Source organism: Sminthopsis crassicaudata, chromosome 6, assembly GCF_048593235.1.
Source record: "Sminthopsis crassicaudata isolate SCR6 chromosome 6, ASM4859323v1, whole genome shotgun sequence".
NCBI classification, from domain to species: domain Eukaryota; kingdom Metazoa; phylum Chordata; class Mammalia; order Dasyuromorphia; family Dasyuridae; genus Sminthopsis; species Sminthopsis crassicaudata.
Genome location: NC_133622.1, coordinates 151300426 through 151319097, shown reverse-complemented (window position 1 = coordinate 151319097; position 18672 = coordinate 151300426). Strand labels below are relative to the sequence as shown.

At 34.6% G+C, this 18672-nt stretch overlaps 1 protein-coding gene across 5 annotated transcripts in view; it reads right to left on the bottom strand.

Moving 5' to 3' along the window:
* NFKB1 (nuclear factor kappa B subunit 1) overlaps positions 1 to 18672 on the bottom strand; it is a 161615-nt gene that overhangs the window by 39078 nt on the left and 103865 nt on the right. For all 5 annotated transcript variants that reach the window (XM_074276224.1, XM_074276226.1, XM_074276225.1 and 2 more), the window contains 5 exons: positions 13393 to 13541; positions 6400 to 6563; positions 4550 to 4708; positions 2867 to 2971; positions 195 to 286 (listed from right to left, as the gene is read on the bottom strand). In XM_074276224.1, coding sequence (XP_074132325.1) covers positions 195 to 286; positions 2867 to 2971; positions 4550 to 4708; positions 6400 to 6563; positions 13393 to 13541 — 669 coding nt within the window. The remainder of the gene's footprint in view (positions 1 to 194; positions 287 to 2866; positions 2972 to 4549; positions 4709 to 6399; positions 6564 to 13392; positions 13542 to 18672) is intronic.

Sequence of the window (18672 nt, the reverse complement as noted above, 5' to 3'; positions counted from 1 at the left end):
TTTTTTTTTTTTTCCTATCTCCAAGGCTTAGCACAGTGCCTGTTAAACTGTAGGTACTTAATAAATGTTTGTTGACCGACTATGCCCAATCTCCCAATTTTTTTTTTCTTATCTTGTTGCTACAGTTAGCATTTCTAACACTATATCAAATTGTAATGGCATATCTCTCAAAAAATGTCAAAACATCTCTTTACCTGTCTGTGAACATCTGTGGGAGAAAAATCTCCAAAGCCTTCCCAGACTCCTCCATTCTCCTCTTCTTCATAAAATCGAATTTGGATATCATCTATAAAAGAATTACACTTCTTTATGGAATTTTATAAATGATGTCTTATAAGCAAGTTAAAAATGAAGGAAACAAGGTTGGAAAGGAAATCATGCCATATTCTAGTTCTATTCTTGTTACTCTATTAGCCTTGATGTCACCTTTGAACACTTGTTACTTTTGCCTGGTAAAGATCAGTAGCCAAGAAACTTCTGGAATAAATGCTGGTACCTGCTGAAGTCTTTAATATATAGTAACTTTTGGCTTTAGCTCTTTTTATTTTTTAATTTTAAAATTAACTTTCTACCTTTTTGAAGATTTTATAGTGATTCTCACTGTAGTGGAAACAGATGACTACAGATGACTACTTTATAAAGTTACCATTATAATTCACCAAAGGAGCAGTTAAGAGGTGGGATAGTGTTGTGCTACAGTTCCCTTTTATTGTCCTGCCCCATTTTCCCTAAATTGTCCTGCCTCAATTTCCCTAATTGTCCTGCCTCAGTTTCCCCAATTGTCCTGCTTCAGTTCCTTGAATTGTTCTGCCTCAATCCTCCTGGTTGCAACCCCCTTTCCTGCTCATTAGAACTGAGATAATTAGGGCTGTGGAGATCTGACATTACAAAAGATAAGACTCCAGATGTATCTCAGATACTTAATTGGCATGTTTATATCTCTAAGTTTCAGACTTCCTGGCTCTAGTTGGACACCTCCTTTAAGTCCTCCCAATTTGTAAGAATTTATGGTCCTACCCCTCAACCTGTCAGAACCGGATTGATGGTCCCTGCCTAGAGATTCTGCTCACCAGAAACTGGATTCCCCTCCCCCCCGCCTTTGTGTATCTATCTGAGTTAGAGCCACATATATGTTATTGAAAACTCACATTTGCTGCTGGATGCTTTGAGACATCAGCCCTAGAGGCAACATGCCCCCAGCACAATCTCTCCCTCTCAAATAAAATATTAAAAAGTCTCTAATCTCTTTCTGCTTCAGCTTCTCTGGCATTACAATAGTTCCTATTCATTTTGGCAAAAGTAAGGTGACATACTGTGACATTTATAATATTGAAATATATCTGTTTCATTTATTGCTTTTAGATTGTTACTATTTCTTGCTTCTTTTTATTTTTAACAAGCAGGAAAATGCATAAGTTTTGAAAATAACAAAATTTGGGTGTGAAATTAATAGATGTTTTAAGGTATCTATGAGCATATAACCCTAGTTTCAAATTTCAATGTAGAAAATAGATTTAAAAGTCCCCCCCAAAATAGAAAATACCATCCACATCCAGAGAGAAAACTATGGAGAATGAATATGAATTCAAGCATAGCATTTTCATTTTTTCTTCATTTTTTTCTCTCATGACTTTTTCCTTTTTGTCCTGATTTTTTTTCCCACAACCTGACAAATATAGAAATGTTTAAAAGGATTTCACATATTTTACCTCTTTCAGATTATTTGCTTTTTTGCAGAGGGGGGAAGTAAGGAAAAAAAGGGAAAAAAATTGGACACAATGTCTAACAAAAACCAATATTGAAAATTATATTTACATGTATTTAGAAAACAAAATACTATTGAACATTAAAAACAAAAACAAAAACAAAACAAAAAAAAAACTCTTAAAAAAAACTGCCCAAAGCCACTTTGTTTAGCAAAATAGTTAAAAGAGGCAATTGGGAGGTGTCTCAAAATAAAGTTCTCCCCATGGAGTCTCAGGAAAATGTGTGTCCATGAGGATCTAGGAAGAATATAAAGAGGGAAAAGGTGATATAAAACTCTTTTCTCAACATAACTAGTCTAAATGATGTCATAAAGAAACCTTTAAAGAAAATTCTAGTAAAAATTTGGGAAAAGCTGGTAAATCCAATGCATTTTGAGAAAGTAGTTTCCTATGATTATTAAAGGGAAGCCAGAAATGATGAATTAATCTAAATTATTTAATGAGAAATTGAATCTGACGGAATTATACTGAAAAGAAATTATGAAGATTCTGAAGATACCAAAATTAGTGTCTAGACGGGGATCAAATGGGGTGAAACTAAGTTTCCAGCCAAGTGAGGAGGAGTAATCTGCTGTTGTATAAAGGATTTGAGGTGACGTAGGCTGGGACACTGTCCATAGCCACAGTACTATAAATAGTTACTCAAGTCTTTGCTAATCATTGTCCTTATTTGTTAAGAAATTTCATGTGTTCTGTAATTTAATGTATTTATTTATTTACAGGGAAATAATAGCAAGTACTAATGGGAAGGGTTTTTCCAGTCCATTAAAAAAAAATTTTTTAATGAACCAGATTGGAGTCTCACACAAATGAATTAGTTAATGAGAATATGTTGAAGTCTTATTGATGAAAGACAAATTATGCAAACATACTTTTGCATTACTCTAGAGTTCTAAAGGAAAGAAGAAAATAAACAAATGAGTCAAGTGGCAAGTGAGATGTTGTCAGAAGCTAAACCCCATTTAATAAATCGGATGCAAGTAGACTACAATCCATTGCAAATAGAAGTATTGATATTGTTTGCTAAATAATTATAAATAACCTACAATCACCATCAATCTGAACTATAATCCATTTTATAAGTCTAGACATGCACTTACCTTTCTGAACCTTATCACAAAGAAGATAAATCTCCTCTCCTCCAGTAACACAGCCTGCAGTCCTGTCCATTCTTACAATCTTCAAGTTTGAGGCATTGGGAGCTTCTGTTGGCAAAATGAATAATAACAAAATCACAATTTAGCCTATATTTCAGAAGGCTCCAAGTAGGGCAAAGCTCTTTTTTGCTAAGAGGTCAATACATTTCAAGAAGAATGGTGTTTCAAGAGATATCTTTACCTAAAATATTTTCATAATGATAAGAAAATATTTTCTGGGCATTAAATCAAGTTAATAAGCATTTCTCAAGCACCAAGCACTGTATTTCTAAGCATTAGGAAATGCATTAATTTCTGATTTCCACTATATACCTATAAAGTGGGGCAGAGGAGGATTGCAGGTACATAGAATGATAGAACTTTTCCATTATGTTAAGAGGCTGTCTTGTTCCAAGCTTATCTTGGAAAAGTTTCTGAACACTTGGGTATATGGTTCCCAATTCAATCTTCCATCCATCAACCAACAAGCTTTTGTTGCTGAGCTGTTTTTCAGTCATGTCTGATTTGTGACCCCATTTGGTGTTTTCCTAGCAAAGATTCTGGAGTAGTTTGCCATTTCCTTCTCCAGCTCATATAACAGATAAAAAAGCTGAGGCAAATAGGAGTAAAATGATTTGGTCAGAATCATACAGCTAGTTAAGTGTCTGAAGCCATATCAAGAAGAAGGGTGTTCCTGACTCCAGGCATGGAACACTATCCACTGTTACATCTAAATGTCCAACATCTACTAAACTATATCAATTATGCATCTGGCCTTGTGCTGAGATAGAGTATCATTTTCAAGATAGGATTTTAAGATACATAGAACCTTAAAACTGTTAAGAGAAAAAATTCAGTCAAACTATTTGCCAATTCCTATTTTTGAGTAAAGGAAAACAAATGTTATTTTTCCCTCAAACTAAATTAAGATCCTGTGTGGTTAAGGGCAAAGGTTTCAGTGTGGTAAGTAGTATGATACAAAGCTTCCTTCTTTGGTCCCAGCTGTGCTATATGGTGATCTGTAATAGAGAAGTCTTTCACTTTTTAAAAATCTTCAAGTTCCCTTTAAATACATTATAAATAATGAGAAAACTGTCTGAATTTGTGAGTGAGGATTTTACTACTCAGCTCAAGTGCCACAAAATCTTTATAAGTTTACAAGTCTCTTAATGAATTTGGCTGGCATATCTACTTTCCTGAGGGACACCATACTAGATCATATAAACAACCGGGTGAACACTGTGGTTCTGGAAAAAAAAAAAGAAAACTTGGTCAAAAGTGGCCTATATATGTCATGTTATAGACTAAATTGCTTGATTGAAATGCACTCCTCAGACAATTAAGTAGTTCTTAGTATTTCAACTGCATAAACATTTCTTGAGTACTCATTTGAATATATGGTCTCAAAAACATGTTGCCTAAAAAGTGAAGGGAGGGAATTTAAAACTACTTTTCTCACACCATTCCATTAGGATTCCAGAGAAAAACTAATAGTGCTTTCTTCCTCTGAGAGGACTAACAGAATCTATTGCCAGACTGCTCTGTGGCACCTGCTGGAATGAATTCACTCACTAAGGAAGACTAATATTTCTGGAAAGAAATGTGAGATTTGCACATATGGAACCACATGAGGGAATGTGTACTTACTGCTGTCATAGATTGCGTCTGAAACCACAGGTTCTAGTCTTCTTGTAAAGCTGCCTGTGCTGTCTGGAAGAAAGGCTGTGAACATCAGTCGGACCACGCTGAGATCCATTTCTTTTGTCTGCTGGAGAGCTGCCTGCCGAATGATCTCTTTTTCCCTATCTAGGAACAAACGGAGTAGAGGATTTATTCCATATGCAGTGGAAACATGGGAAGGGGAAGGACACTTGAAATATGATGCTTTTGAAGAGTCCCTTACAGATATGGAATTATATTTAAAATCTATTTGTCAGGATCCCTAGAAATATTTAAAATGTAAATATTTTGATAATGGGGAAAGTAAAATATTGAATTTTTAAGAAAGATAAAAATATTGTCTTCATTTAAAAGAGCCTTTACAGGCTCTCCCAATTTAAAAAGTTGGGGAAAAGCATTCCTTTTTAGGGAAACAGATTAAAGAAGAGCCTCTTATCGGTTAAAATCATTGCATTCCCCATCCCCCAACTATCTTTAGCCATTCAGGAAAGATTAAAATATTGATCAGAGGGAGAAGAGGGACCTGTTGATTACTTCAGGAAAATAATTGAGGGGAATCCTAAGAAGGAACTGAGTAACTACTGTTCTGGTGATCAAAATTCCTATAGATATTATTTTTAATTATCTAGGGATGGTGGTGGTGAGAATCTGGGTGAAGGGAAGGTTATACTGCTTTGGATGTTTCTCTCACTAGGCTAGAAATGTATGAGTTTAAAATAAAGTTAAATTAAATAAAATAGTTTCTGACATATGTGCCTAAAACACAATATATAGGATTATTTACTTCAACACAGTATAATTGAAGAAAGCAAACATAAAAGTCTCATCTAAATGCTTCTCCTCTTAAAAACTTCATCTTCTCATCTCCTATTGCCTTCACTCTTGTAGAGAATCAACACATTATTATATTAAAGTCAAGGTACAATGTGTCAGACTGTGGCTAATGAGACCAATGTGAGCTGGAAAGGCTTTTTCACAGGTCAGGTACAAATAGTCCATGTGTTTGGGGTAGATTCTTACATCTTGTGTATCTTTTGAGCTACTTCAATTCTGGTCATAAAGTACAGCATAAATTTTGAGTTTTCTTATACTCTCCTGTAATAAGAGTTGGTATCTTGATCATACCTGAAAAGAATTTTAAATATATTATTTCATTTGAATTTCACAAATTAGGGTTGTAAATGACTATTGGCTGTATTTCATTTTACAGATGAGTTAACTGAAAATCAGACAGGTTCTGTAGTTTGTTCCATAGCTACACAGCTACCTGAATAATGGTCTTTCTGACTCAACATCAGTAAAAGCATTCAATTCAGAGTCAGAAATCCTGAATTCAAATCTTGCTACTGTTGCCAATCTTGTGTAAGGTATTTAGCCACTTTTTTCCTAAATGAGTTCATAGTGACAAGAGAAGGCTGCACTTGATGATTGCTCAGATCATATCAATTTCTGAACAATTTATGATATTTTGCTGATAGCAGCAGAAAATTGCCCCAAAGCAATATATTAGTCTTGAGTCTCCTCTTCCTCTGGCATTCACTTTAAGTTAATGACCTGAAACATATAACTTCATTGGGATAAAGCTCAGAAAGAGAGAGAGAGAAGAAGGGGGGAGGGAAAGGGGGGTAGATGAGTGAGGTGGGGGGGAAGGGGAGGGAGGGAGGGGAAGAGAGAGAGAGAGACAGAGAGAGAGAGAGAAAGAGAGAGAGAGAGAGAGAGAGAGAGAAAGAGAGAGAGAGAGAGAGAGAGAGAGAGAGAGAGAGAGAGAGAGAGAGAGAGAGAGAGAGAGAGAGAGAGAGAGAGAGATGGATGTTCACCTGTGAGTTGTCTTTCTCCACCACCTTCTGGTTGCAAATAGTTGAGTTCTGGGTGCACTAAAAGCCCAGGATTATACCCCCTTATACAGGCATCTGTCATCCGTGCTTCCAATGTTTCATATACCTTTTTCTTTGTCACATGAAGTATACCCAGATTTGCAAACCTTTAATAAACACAAAGAATCAAAGAACCACTTGCTGTTGAAAGTTGGTGCAATTCAAGTAAGGTGAAACTACATAAAGACAAGGTAGCAAGATTTGGGGCCGGGGTTATTCTGAATTCTACATTCTGTTAAGTAAATGTGGAATTGGATAGATTCTAGGATCAAAGATCTGAAGCAGGATTGTTATTAGAACTTGGGCTGCCCCATCCACACTACATGTTGAGTAGGGGTTTGAAATATTTTTCTCCTATTAAAAGCCATAAATGAACAGAAGAACTAATTTACACTGTATGCTAAAAGTTTACAAAGTATCTACCAAAGACCCAATATTTTCATCTCTCTTTTACATACAAACTGAAGTGTTTTTTCCAAGATAATACAACAAATGACATGGCCACCTAAGTATAACTTAATTTAAAGGCTTCCACCTGAGTAATACAAAAGTTCTACTTTCCCTAATTAATGACAGGAAGTTTAACACTGTTTAAATGCAAAGACAGAACAAATGGAGAGTCAGAAAGAGATAACACAGAGATACAGAGAAAGACACACAAAAAATACAAAGCTAGAGAGCAACAAAAAGACACCTATAGACATATAAATACATACACAAAAAAAGCAGAAAGAAAACTAGAGACACAGAATCTTAAAAAACTAAAAAACAAACAACTTACAGAGTGGTCTTGTGGACTATTATAATATTGTTGTCATATAAAATAGTATAGATATTGATACATATAAAATAGTACTGATTTGCTCAATTATAGCTCAAAAAACAGATTGTCATTACTTGGAATATCAGATGCAGCAACAAATATTCAATGGTTGGGTATCTACTACACATAGGTATAGGTTTGACTGAAAAGGCAGTACCTCCCTACCTTTTACATAAATGAAGAAAACTAGCTATCCTTTAAACCATAATGTTCTTCTGGAGTTAGATTTCTGAAAGGCCATGAATAGTTTTTTAATCAACATGATTAGACTGCTTTGTAATAGTATGTATTTTATTTTATTTATTTAGATACCTAATTCTAAAAGAATTACCAGACTGCCAAAGAGGTCAAGAATCCCTGCCCAACCCAAGTTTCTTTTAAAAAGGTCTCATTTCCAAGATACATTAAAAAAAAATAAAATTTATAAGAATAATAGCCATTCCTCAATTGATATAAAATGGTAGATAGATTTGAGTAAGTTTTCAAGGAAAGAAAACCAAGTTTGTTTGTTTGTTTTTTTCAAAAAAAAAAAAGCTTCAAATTATTAATTAGAGAAACGTAAATTAAAAATAACTCTGATGTTTTAATTTATACCTAGCAGATTAGAAGAGGTTAACATAAAAGGAAAATGATAAATATTGGAAGGGTTACCCAAAATAGGCATACTGATACACAGTTGGTGAAGTTCTGAACTGGTATAGCCATTCTGGAAAGTAATATGGAACTACATTCTCAAAGTGACTAAAATTTATCTTTTGATCAGCAATGACACTATTTGTTTTGTGTCCAGAAATACCACTATAGGCCATTCTATAAACCACTATTAAATCTATACTTCAAAGAAAGAAAAAAAAAAAAAGGTCCTCTGTATATACAAATATTTATAGCAACTCTTTTTTGTTAGGGCAAAAAAATGGAAAAACTATGGGAATAGCCATAATTGGGGAATACTAAATAATTTTTGGTTTGTGAATGAATGGAATACTCCTATGTGGAAAGAAATGAGGAACTTTTGGATTTTGAAACAGCTGGGAAGCATAGACTTGGAGAAAAAAAGATCTGAATTTGAATCCTGCCTCAGATATTTATTAGCTGTGTGACCCTGGTTAAGTCACTGAGATTCTTAGTTTCCTCATCTGCAAAATAAAGACAGAACCTATATCAAATGAGTTAATAGGTATAAGGTACTCCACAAACCTTAAAGTATTATATAAATGCTACCTGATATATCATTGTCAGAATTATTTATTGACTGAAAAAATAGAGTAAGCAGAACATTGAAAAACAATTTATACCATAACATAACACTGAAAAATAATTTTGAAAGCCTTAAAAAACTCTGCTCAACACAGTGATCTCTCATGATTCCAGAGACTCACTGATGATGGAGAGAGATCTCCTGGCAGAGAATGATGAACTAATACACACAATTTTGAAATAAACAAACAAACAAAAAGTCCCCCAATAATGGATGCTTGGGAAAAAAACCAGATAATTAAAAAAAATTTAAGGACTTATGATTTTAAAAAAGAACCTTGCTTTCAGCAGACAAAGTAAAGTGAGGAGTAGGATAGTTTGCTAGGAAGGAGGGTATTCTGATGCACAGAATATCTTACATCTAAAAAAACTCAACTGATTTTACATTAACTGAAAAACCCAGAGGATTCCACAACTTGTTGAGCCAATATGCTCACAATCCAACCAAACCTCAAATGGGGCCTGTTTCTTGACAATTTGAAAAGGTCAAAGGAAAGCAACTTCTGTCTTTTATTTCTCGTTTTCTTCTAAAAGTCCCAGGAAATAAACAACAAAAAAAATCTCCCTCAAACTAACCTGACCACATTCACAAATACCTAACTTGCTGTTGAAACTGAAGAGTTGAAAACTAATAAAACCATTATTCCACCGTTTTTGAAAATGGAAACTGTTTCTCATTCCATGAATGATATTGAAAAGGTATTATCACAGATATTGTATGGTTTCTGTTTTTAATAAGGGATTACTTATTTTATTTAATCCATGTCATCCTCTTCTAAGTTTTCTGTTGCCCTGGGCCCAAGCCTCCTTTGAATCCAGAAAGAAAATCTAGAAAGAGATCTGAAGCAGACTGAATAGTATGCTTCTATCACTGACAAACTAATTGAGAGTATCTGGCAATCATCAAGCTCCATTTTTGTTACATATAAAAAAAATCACTGTTTTTGTTAGATAAATCAAGATTGCAAAATACTGGCCAGTATATGACACAAACACATCTATGGAAAATTTGCTCGTTTTACTTTACATTATTTTCAGGATAAATAAAGAATCACAGAATTTTGGAGGTAAAAGACTTTAGAGATAATCTAATTTTCAGGGGGTCTTGAAATACCCCATTATACATCCTGGGACACTTGGATAGAGTTTAGGAAGGAAGAACATTTGGGAATTTAGGTGGGAAAAATTAATATTTTTGTTTTCACTAACCTCTCATTCAGGGGTCCTCAAACTATGGCCCGTGGGCCAGATGTGGCGGGCTAAGGACGTTTATGTGGCCCGCTGGGTTATGACAAATGGGCTGAGGGGCGGAGACAGAGAATGGGTTTTTGTTTTTACTGTAGTCCGGCTCTCCAACAGTCTGAAGGACAGTGAACTGGCCCCCTATTTAAAAAGTTTGAGGACCACTGTGAATATAGTATTTCCCTCAATTATGAATTCTTTAAAAAATCTGTTATTCTCAGAAAGGTTTTATAGGCTTTACCAGACTGTCAATGGTGTTCATGATGGGAAAAAAAGGGTTGAGAACCCCTGATCTAATCTAAATCATAAGAGAAACACAACCAAATTGGGAGTTGTCACAGAGCAAATTCATTTTGATTATTTGTTCATTACAATACTATTTTTTTTTCATCATCAATGTAAAGCACTCCCAATGGTGAAGCTCCTTCTCTCATTGAAATGAGTTGGCAATTTATAGTTGTTTGATGAACTGAAAGGCCAGTATGTACAGAAGCTAGGGCTTTCTGATTGCAAGTCTAATTCTCTGGCATGCTGTCTTTCCATACATTATGCCCTCCCAAATGCTGCCAGAGGGTGTAATATCTATATCAAACAATGCTCTGAAATAAATACACATAGCAAATGCTTGTTTAAAGAATTATGGGAACAAAGAACATTTTATAAATTGAGTTTTAAAATGAGCTCTTGATGAGCTAGAAATTAATTTTGAAATGCTGGGTTTCAGTTAAAAAAGCTCAACCTAATTGAAAGCTCTACTGGGTCTGCTACAATGAATCTGAAGTTTGTTCCCATGGGGTTGGGCAAAATCAGAGAAAGGCCACTCTGGCTTAAATTTGTTACATGTCTTGATGATGCAATTTGGAAACCAAGTCTGAAAACTCTGAAGTACCTCTACATACCTCTCAGATTGACTAAGATGACAGGAAGAGATAATGATAAATGTTGAAAGGGATGTAGGAAAACTGGGAGACTATACAATTGTTAGTGGACTTGTGAACTGATCCAACCATTCTGCAGAGCAATTTGGAAATATGTCCAAAGCACTTTTAAACTGTGCACATGCATTGATCCAGTAGTGTCTCTACTGGTTTATAGATACCAAAGAGATCATTAAAAAAGGGAAAAGGACCCACATGTGCAAAAATGTTTGTAGTAGCCCCTTTTGAAGTGGCAAGGAAATGGAAACTGAGTGGATGTCCATCAATTGGGGAATGGCTGACTAAATTATAGTATATAGATGTAATAGAATATTATTGCTCAATAAGAAATAATAAGCAAGATGATTTCAGGAAGGTCTGGAGAGATTTATATGAACTGATGCTAAGTGAAGTGAGCAGAACCAAGAAAACACTGTATACAGCAACAAAAACATTATGCGATAATCAACTGTGATAGACGGCTTTTTTCAACAGTGAGCTGGTGCAAGTCAAATCTAATAGACTTGTGATGGAGAAAGCCGTCTGCATCCAGGAAAAGGATTGTGGGCACTGAATGTAGCTCACAACATAGTATTTTTACCATTTTTGTTGTTATTTGCTTGCTTTTTTTCCTCATTTTTTAAATCTGAATTTTCTTGCGCAGCATGATAAATGTGGGAATATGTTTAGAAGAATTACATGTGTTTAACCTATATTGGATTAAATGATGTCTAGGCAAAGGGAGGAGGAGAAGAGAGGGAAAAAAATTTGAAACATAAGATTTTGCAAGGATGAATGTTGAAAACTATCTTTCATTGTATTTTGAAAAATAAAAGGCTATTTTTAAGAAACCAAGTTTAAGGGGATATTTTATTTAAGATGGGAATAGGTGTCTTTGAGGTTTCTGTTGGTACTGAAATCTCTCAATAAATAGACTCTCTCAATAAATGAGTCCATTCTCCATTCCATTCCCTCATTGCAATGAGACTGTCTACTAGAAAATACATTGCCTCCATTTAAAGCTGAAATCCTTATTCTGAGGCCCATGAACGTTTTTCTCAATAACATTTTGAAAACAGCATGTCAATGTATTTGGTATTCTTTATAATCTATTTTCTTTTATGCTTTTAAAGACATTTTTCTGAGAAGGGGATTCAGAGGCTTCACCAGAAGGATCAAGGAGTCAAAGACACCAAGTTAAGATTATCAGCACTCAGAAATGCAAGCTTCTTGGGAGAAGGGACTGTTTCCTTTTTGTCTTTGAATCCCCAGCACACAGTATAGTGCCTGACACATACTAAGTACCCAGTAAGTCCTTACTGAACCATCCAAAGAACAAGATATGCCCACTGCTCTTCTGGTGGTGAAGTGAGAATCATCATAGGGTCTTCTGGACGCCCTAGATGATGGCTTCTCTTCCCTTAAAAACTTCCTTAAAAAGCCTCCAAGTCAGAGACACCAATTTACTGGCACATTTTAGATGTTCAGTGTCCTGGAAATTTCATAACAAGAGATTTGTTTCAAGGAAACTTCTATAGCTCCTTAAGAACAGGATGCTATGAACCTAGAGATAATAAATATATGTTAAATTGGAGTATATTTCCAATAAATAAGAGACTATAACAAACCAGCACTCATTATTAAGAATTCAACTATTTTGACAATTCCTTGCCTTTTCAAACCTATGAGGCCAATTAGAACAGGAAGGGAGTTCCTGAATAGATCAGGGTGACTCACCTACAATAGGTTACAGGAAACAGGCCCAGTCTTTCAAAAGGATGTTGAAAAGAAAAGTTGAGATAAAGCAAATTTGAAATTCTATACCTTAGGCTTCAACTTTTAATGCAGTAGGACCTTTTTTTACATCAAAAGAGTCAGATTTTAGCTACTAAAAAGGAAGTGGCTCTCTCTAGCTAGGCTTTTCGCACTTAAATATTCTCATCATCAAACAAAGAAATAAATGCCAGAGCACATGAAAGCAAACTCTCTCTACTAACAGCCAAACTGAAATTTGAGCTCAACTCAAGGTCTGCAATGCCATTGGAAGTTTAATTACAGTGATTTAAAACAACTTCTCTCTTTTGAATAAACATTGTAGAATAGCTGGGATTTCAGCAAAATTTTGTTTAAATCAGGATTAGGAAGTTTCAAAAAAAATTGTAATTTTTGAAAATGATTTTTTTCATCTTTTAGATTCAAATTCTCTCTATAAAACTTCTAAAATTAAAAATGCCTAATCAATTTTTGAACAAATAAGTAAGCCTATTTGAGTATGAATCTAATAAATGGCAAAGTAACAAATGTATTGCTTCTTGTCCTTTAGTAACTACCTTCTGAGAAGTAAGAGAGTGGAGAGCAATCCTAATTATTTTTCCTTCCTGAGATATTCCCCAAATGTTTGTTCCATAAGTGGGAAATTAACTTATTCATGAAAAAGAAAAACACCAAAAGAATGTCCAAAGACCAATAAATTAATCAATCAATAAGCATTTATTAAGTGCCTAATATGTTTCAGGCAAATGATGGAGTGAGGGATCTTTGAGATAATGGTAAGAACATTTAGTTCTCTAAGAAAACCATCTAATGTCGAAAAGAGGACTCTTACCTCCCCCCCAAAGACTTCCTTTAACAAATGTCTCTGACCCTCCTTCCTTACCCATTCCCCCTTCTACCCACCATGCTAACAATGTCACTTACCCCACCACCATGTCCTTGGGTCCAGCAGTTACAGTGCAGATGCCATCCTCACAGTGCTTCCCCACCAGGCTGTGAGCATGCAGGTGGACATGTTTCCCATTGGTGACCAACTGGACAATAACTTTTGCTGGCCCCACATAGTTGCAAATCTGAATGAAAAAACATTAAGAAAAAATTAACACTAGAGCAACTAGGCAGCTAGGTGTCACAGTAGATAGTATACTAGCCCTGGAATCGGGAGGACCTGAGTACATATTCAGCCTCAGACACTTGACACTTAATAGCTATGTGATTCTGGGCAAGTCACTTAATCCCAATTGCCTTGTCCCTTTTCCTCTCCCCCTCCAAAAAAATATCTAAAACGTTTAACAACAAAGAACAAGGACATGATAGAAACAAAAACATTACCAATAGAAAGAAGTGGTTCTGGGTGGGAACTTTTTGAAACAGGTCTTGGTGTAAGTTTAATAATTTGACATAAAAGGTGCTGAATTTTAATGAAATATCAGCAGTACCTAGCAATGGGCAAAACTACAGATAGGTGGTTGGGATAGAAGGCCATTACTGATTGGTGGAAACCTAGGACCTAAAAAAAAAAAAAAAAAAAAAAAAATGAGTAGCCAAAGTTATACTTAAATATCACTTGATATTTAGGTCCTGTCCTCAAAAATTTAAACCATTATGTTCCTATTCATTGCTGAATTTAATTATTCTGTTATAGATCAGTGATGTATTTTCCTTAAAATTTTAAATTATACCTTCATTTCAGAATGTATCCTTTCCTGTCCCCTATTTACAGAGAGTCATTTCTTGCAACAAAAAATTGAAAGAGGAAATAAAAAAAACAACAAAATTAACTAATAAATTAACTATGGATAACAATACAATATTATACATGCTTAATTTCCTCCCTTTGCAAGAAGGAAGGGAGGTATAGTTTTTTTTTCCTTATTTTTTTTTGGGGGGGCAAAGTTTACCAACATTTTTTTTTCCATAAAAGTCCCTATTGTAATATAACATAATGATGATGTTAACCAATAATCTGGCCATAATCCCCCTATCAACAAATTACTTTGAACCAACATTTGCTTTTTTGATAACTCATAATATAATATCCATTTCGTTCCATCTCTAGATGGAAGATTATTATTTTTTCACTTTACTAATAAGGGGGAATTACATAAGCCTAGAAGACCAGTCTGATGGCACATTAAGTCAACATCCCATGAAGTTGGTGAAATCATGGTTTATGCTGGAGTAGACTCAAAAAGATAAATACCCTAACACTATTAGAATAAATATTACCAGGAGAGACTCTCCAAAATGTCTGAGCTTCAGTTAATGATTTAACCTCTTTCCGATGTCCCCTTTTACCTAATATCCTCACAAACTGCAGAAAGGACTGGTTTTTCCCTCACTTCTCTGCTACCCAAACTGGGGAGCCTGAGAAACAGGACAACAGCAGAGAGCAAAATGAATGGATGTTTGTCTAGACAATCTTCTCCCCTCCCCTCTTTCCCCTACCATGACAGATTGAAGGTGTACAGCTCCCATACCACAAATCTTTTTCCACACTCTTTGAAATAATTCTCTATTCCAATGCTATCACTTAACAAATCTAAACTGTCAAAGCCTTATCCATTAGATTGCTGTTTTTAATGCACTATTATATTATACACCTGCCATGATAATTATGTGTGTCCCTGTCTTATTTCCTTTACTAGGCTAAGATTCTTTGTGGTTGGGGACCATGTCTTGTTCAGCTTTGCATTGAAATGATTCTGTTTAAATATTTTTTTTTCTACTTTCTAAATGTGCAGAAAACCTATTTATTAGTAGGTACAGGATCACAGATCTAGAGCTGGAGTCACCTCTGAAGCCATCTAGTCCAACTTTTTCAAAACTGACGCCCAGGGAGATTAGGTGTCTTGCCCCAGGTCACCTAGGTAATAAACACCTAAGGCAGGATTTGAAATTAAACCTTCTGATCACAGAGCTTTTTTTTACTGTGCAGGGTATCTCCCTTAGCCCCTGCTCAAGGGGCTTAGACTCATGGGGGACAAATTGGACAAAAATATTTAAAAACAAGGTAATTTGAGGCAGCAGAAAACACTAATAACGTGGGGGGGGTTGGGAGGAGGGGAATAGAAAAGGCTTTATAGTGATACAAACTGAAACTTAAATGAATTTGGAGAAGTACAATTCCAAGCATATAGTAAACTCTCAATAAATATTTACTGATTTAAACTGTTGACATTTTCCTCATTCCAGAGGAAGAGTCATCTTTCTAGCCAAGATACTTAAGTTCATAAGTCTATTTCTTATTTAGAAAAAAAGAAAACAGCAACAAACTTTTATACAAGGTATTTTACAACCCTGAACGAGGTTAGTTCATAAATCCAAAGGAAAATATAATCTTTCCAAATAGATGTCCTTTATTTTTACTATGTGTTTAACATCTTACACAAATTCAGAGATGTCTCCATTTACCTTTTCTTTCAGGATATATGTATATTAAAAAGATTCTTCTCTTAACCTGTTTACAGAGTACAGTTGTCAGTGTTTACTTAGTGGCTTGGACTGCTTGTATTCATTATTAATTCAAGATGAGCCAGTTAAGAATGAACCTTTGTAAGGTTCTGATAAAGGCCTCATTTCTAAAACATATAGGGAACTGACTCAAATTTATAAGAATTAAAGCCATTCTCCAAATGATAAATGGTCAAAGGATATGAACAATTTTTAGATGAAAAAATTAAAACCATTTCTAGTTATGTGAAAAGGTGCTTCAAATGACTATTGATCAAATAAATGTAAGTTAAGACAATTCTGAGGTACCATTAGACACAGATTGGCTAAAATGATAGGAAAAGATAATGACAAATGTTGGAGGGGATGTGGGAAAACTGGGACACTAATACATTGTTGGTGGAATTGAGAACTGATCATTCTGGAAAGCAATTTGGAACTATGACCAAAAGGCTATCAAACTATCTATATCCTTTGATCTAGCAGTGTTTCTGCTGGGCTTATATCCCAAAGAGATCTTACAGGAGGGAAAGGGACCCACATGTGCAAAAATATTTGTGGTAACTCTTTTTGTAATGGCAAGAAACTGGAAACTGAGTAGATGCCTATCAGTTGGAGAATGGCTGAATAAATTATGATACATAAATGTTATAGAATATTATTGTTCTATAACAAATAATCAGCATGATGATTTCAAGGAGGCCTAGAGAGACTTACATGAACTTATGCTAAGCAAAATAAGCAGTCCCAGGAGATCATTATACATGGTAATAGCAAGATTATTTGATGAATAATTCTGGTGAATATGGCTCTCATCAACAATGAAATGATTCTGGACAGTTCTAATAATCTTGTGATGAAGAGAACCATCTACACCCAGAGAGAGAGAACTGTGGGAACTGAGTATGGATCACAACATAGCATTTTCACTTTTTGTTGTTAAATAAACATTTTGCAAAATGCAAATTGCATTTTGTTTTATGTCTCATTTTTTCCTTTTTGATCTGATTTTTCTTGTGTAGCAAGATAATTGTATAAATATGTATAGATATATTGGATTTAACACATATTTTCAACATGTTTAACATATATTAGGTTACTTGCCATCTAGGAAAGGGGATAAGGGGAAGGAGGGGGGAAATTGGAATACAAGGTTTTGTAAGGGTTAATGTTGAAAAATTATCCATGCATAGGTTTTAAAAATTAAAAATCTATAATAAAAAAACTTATATTATTATTATAAGAAAAAATGAAAATCACACCTTCCTTATTTTTCTATTGGTTAACTATATTTACCTATAACTGAAAATGAGAGAGTTGGACAAGGGAAATGGTCAGAAAGGTTTATAGGAAAAGTGGAGTAGGCAGGGTTGAGGTGGAGGCATAATAAAAGTGAACTCTTCTTATATTTTTGAAGCAATGACATCATGATGTTCCAGGGAAATTGAGAATAGAATTCAAGGCAAGAATTCTACTTATCATATTATCAGTCAAGAAAGCAGACAGCTATTGGGTATTGAGAAGCTTCTGGAATTTTGCACAATGGACTTTGAACCTGATAACCATGGAGATTCTTTTGCATTTTAAGCAATAAGTTTGTGCTTACTTTTCTCACACTCAACATTATCTGAAGACTTAGCAGCAAATAGCCCTAGAACAGAAAGCATGTTTATTTCATTTTTCTTAATTATATATATATATATATATATATATATATATATATATATATATATATATATATATATAAAAGCTTTTTATTTATAAGATATATGCATGGGTAATTTTTCAGCATTGACTCTTACAAAACTTTTTGTTCCAACTTTTCCCCTCCTTCCCCCCCCTCCCCTAGATGGCAGGTAGACCAATACATGTTAAATATGTTAAAGTATATGTTAAATACAATATATGTATATATGTCCAAACAGTTATTTTGCTGCACAAGAAAAAATCAGATTTAGAAATAAGGTAAAAATAACCTGAGAAGGAAAACAAAAATGCAAGTGAACAAAAACAGAAGAAGTTGAAATGCTATGTTGTGGTCCATACTCATTTCCCATAGTTCTTTTTCTGGATGTAGCTAGCTGGTTCTCTTCATTATTGAACAATTGGAACTGATTTGATTCATCTCATTGTTGAAGAGCCACGTCCATCAGAATTGATCATCACATTGTATTGTTGTTGAAGTGTATAGTGATCTCCTGGTTCTACTCATTTCACTCAGCATCAGCTCATGTAAGTCTCTCCAGGCCTTTCTGAAATCATCCTACTGATCATTTCTTACAGCATAATAATATTCCATAACATTCATATACCACAACTTATTCAGTTATTCTCCAATTGATGGGCATCCATTCAATTTCCAGTTTCTAGCCACTACAAAAAGAGCTACCACAAACATTTTTGCACACGGGTCCCTTTTGCTTCTTTAAGATCTCTTTGGGATATAAGCACAGTAGTAACACTGCTGGATCAAAGGGTATGCAAAGAGAAACCATGTTTATTGTGAAAACATGCAGAAGTTAAAATATTTTACCATACTTTCTGGCAATTTCATTCGGGGAACTATTCAGCATATCAATAAATCATTACTATATTTATCCAACATTAAAGGATTAAGCAAAATCTTTTCCCAGATAGTAAGTAAATATAAAGCCAATTTGATATCACAGGAACATGGAATTTTAGAAATGGAAGAGATTTTAAATATTTGGATCAACTGTTAATTTTCAGATGAAGAAACTGAGGCACAGA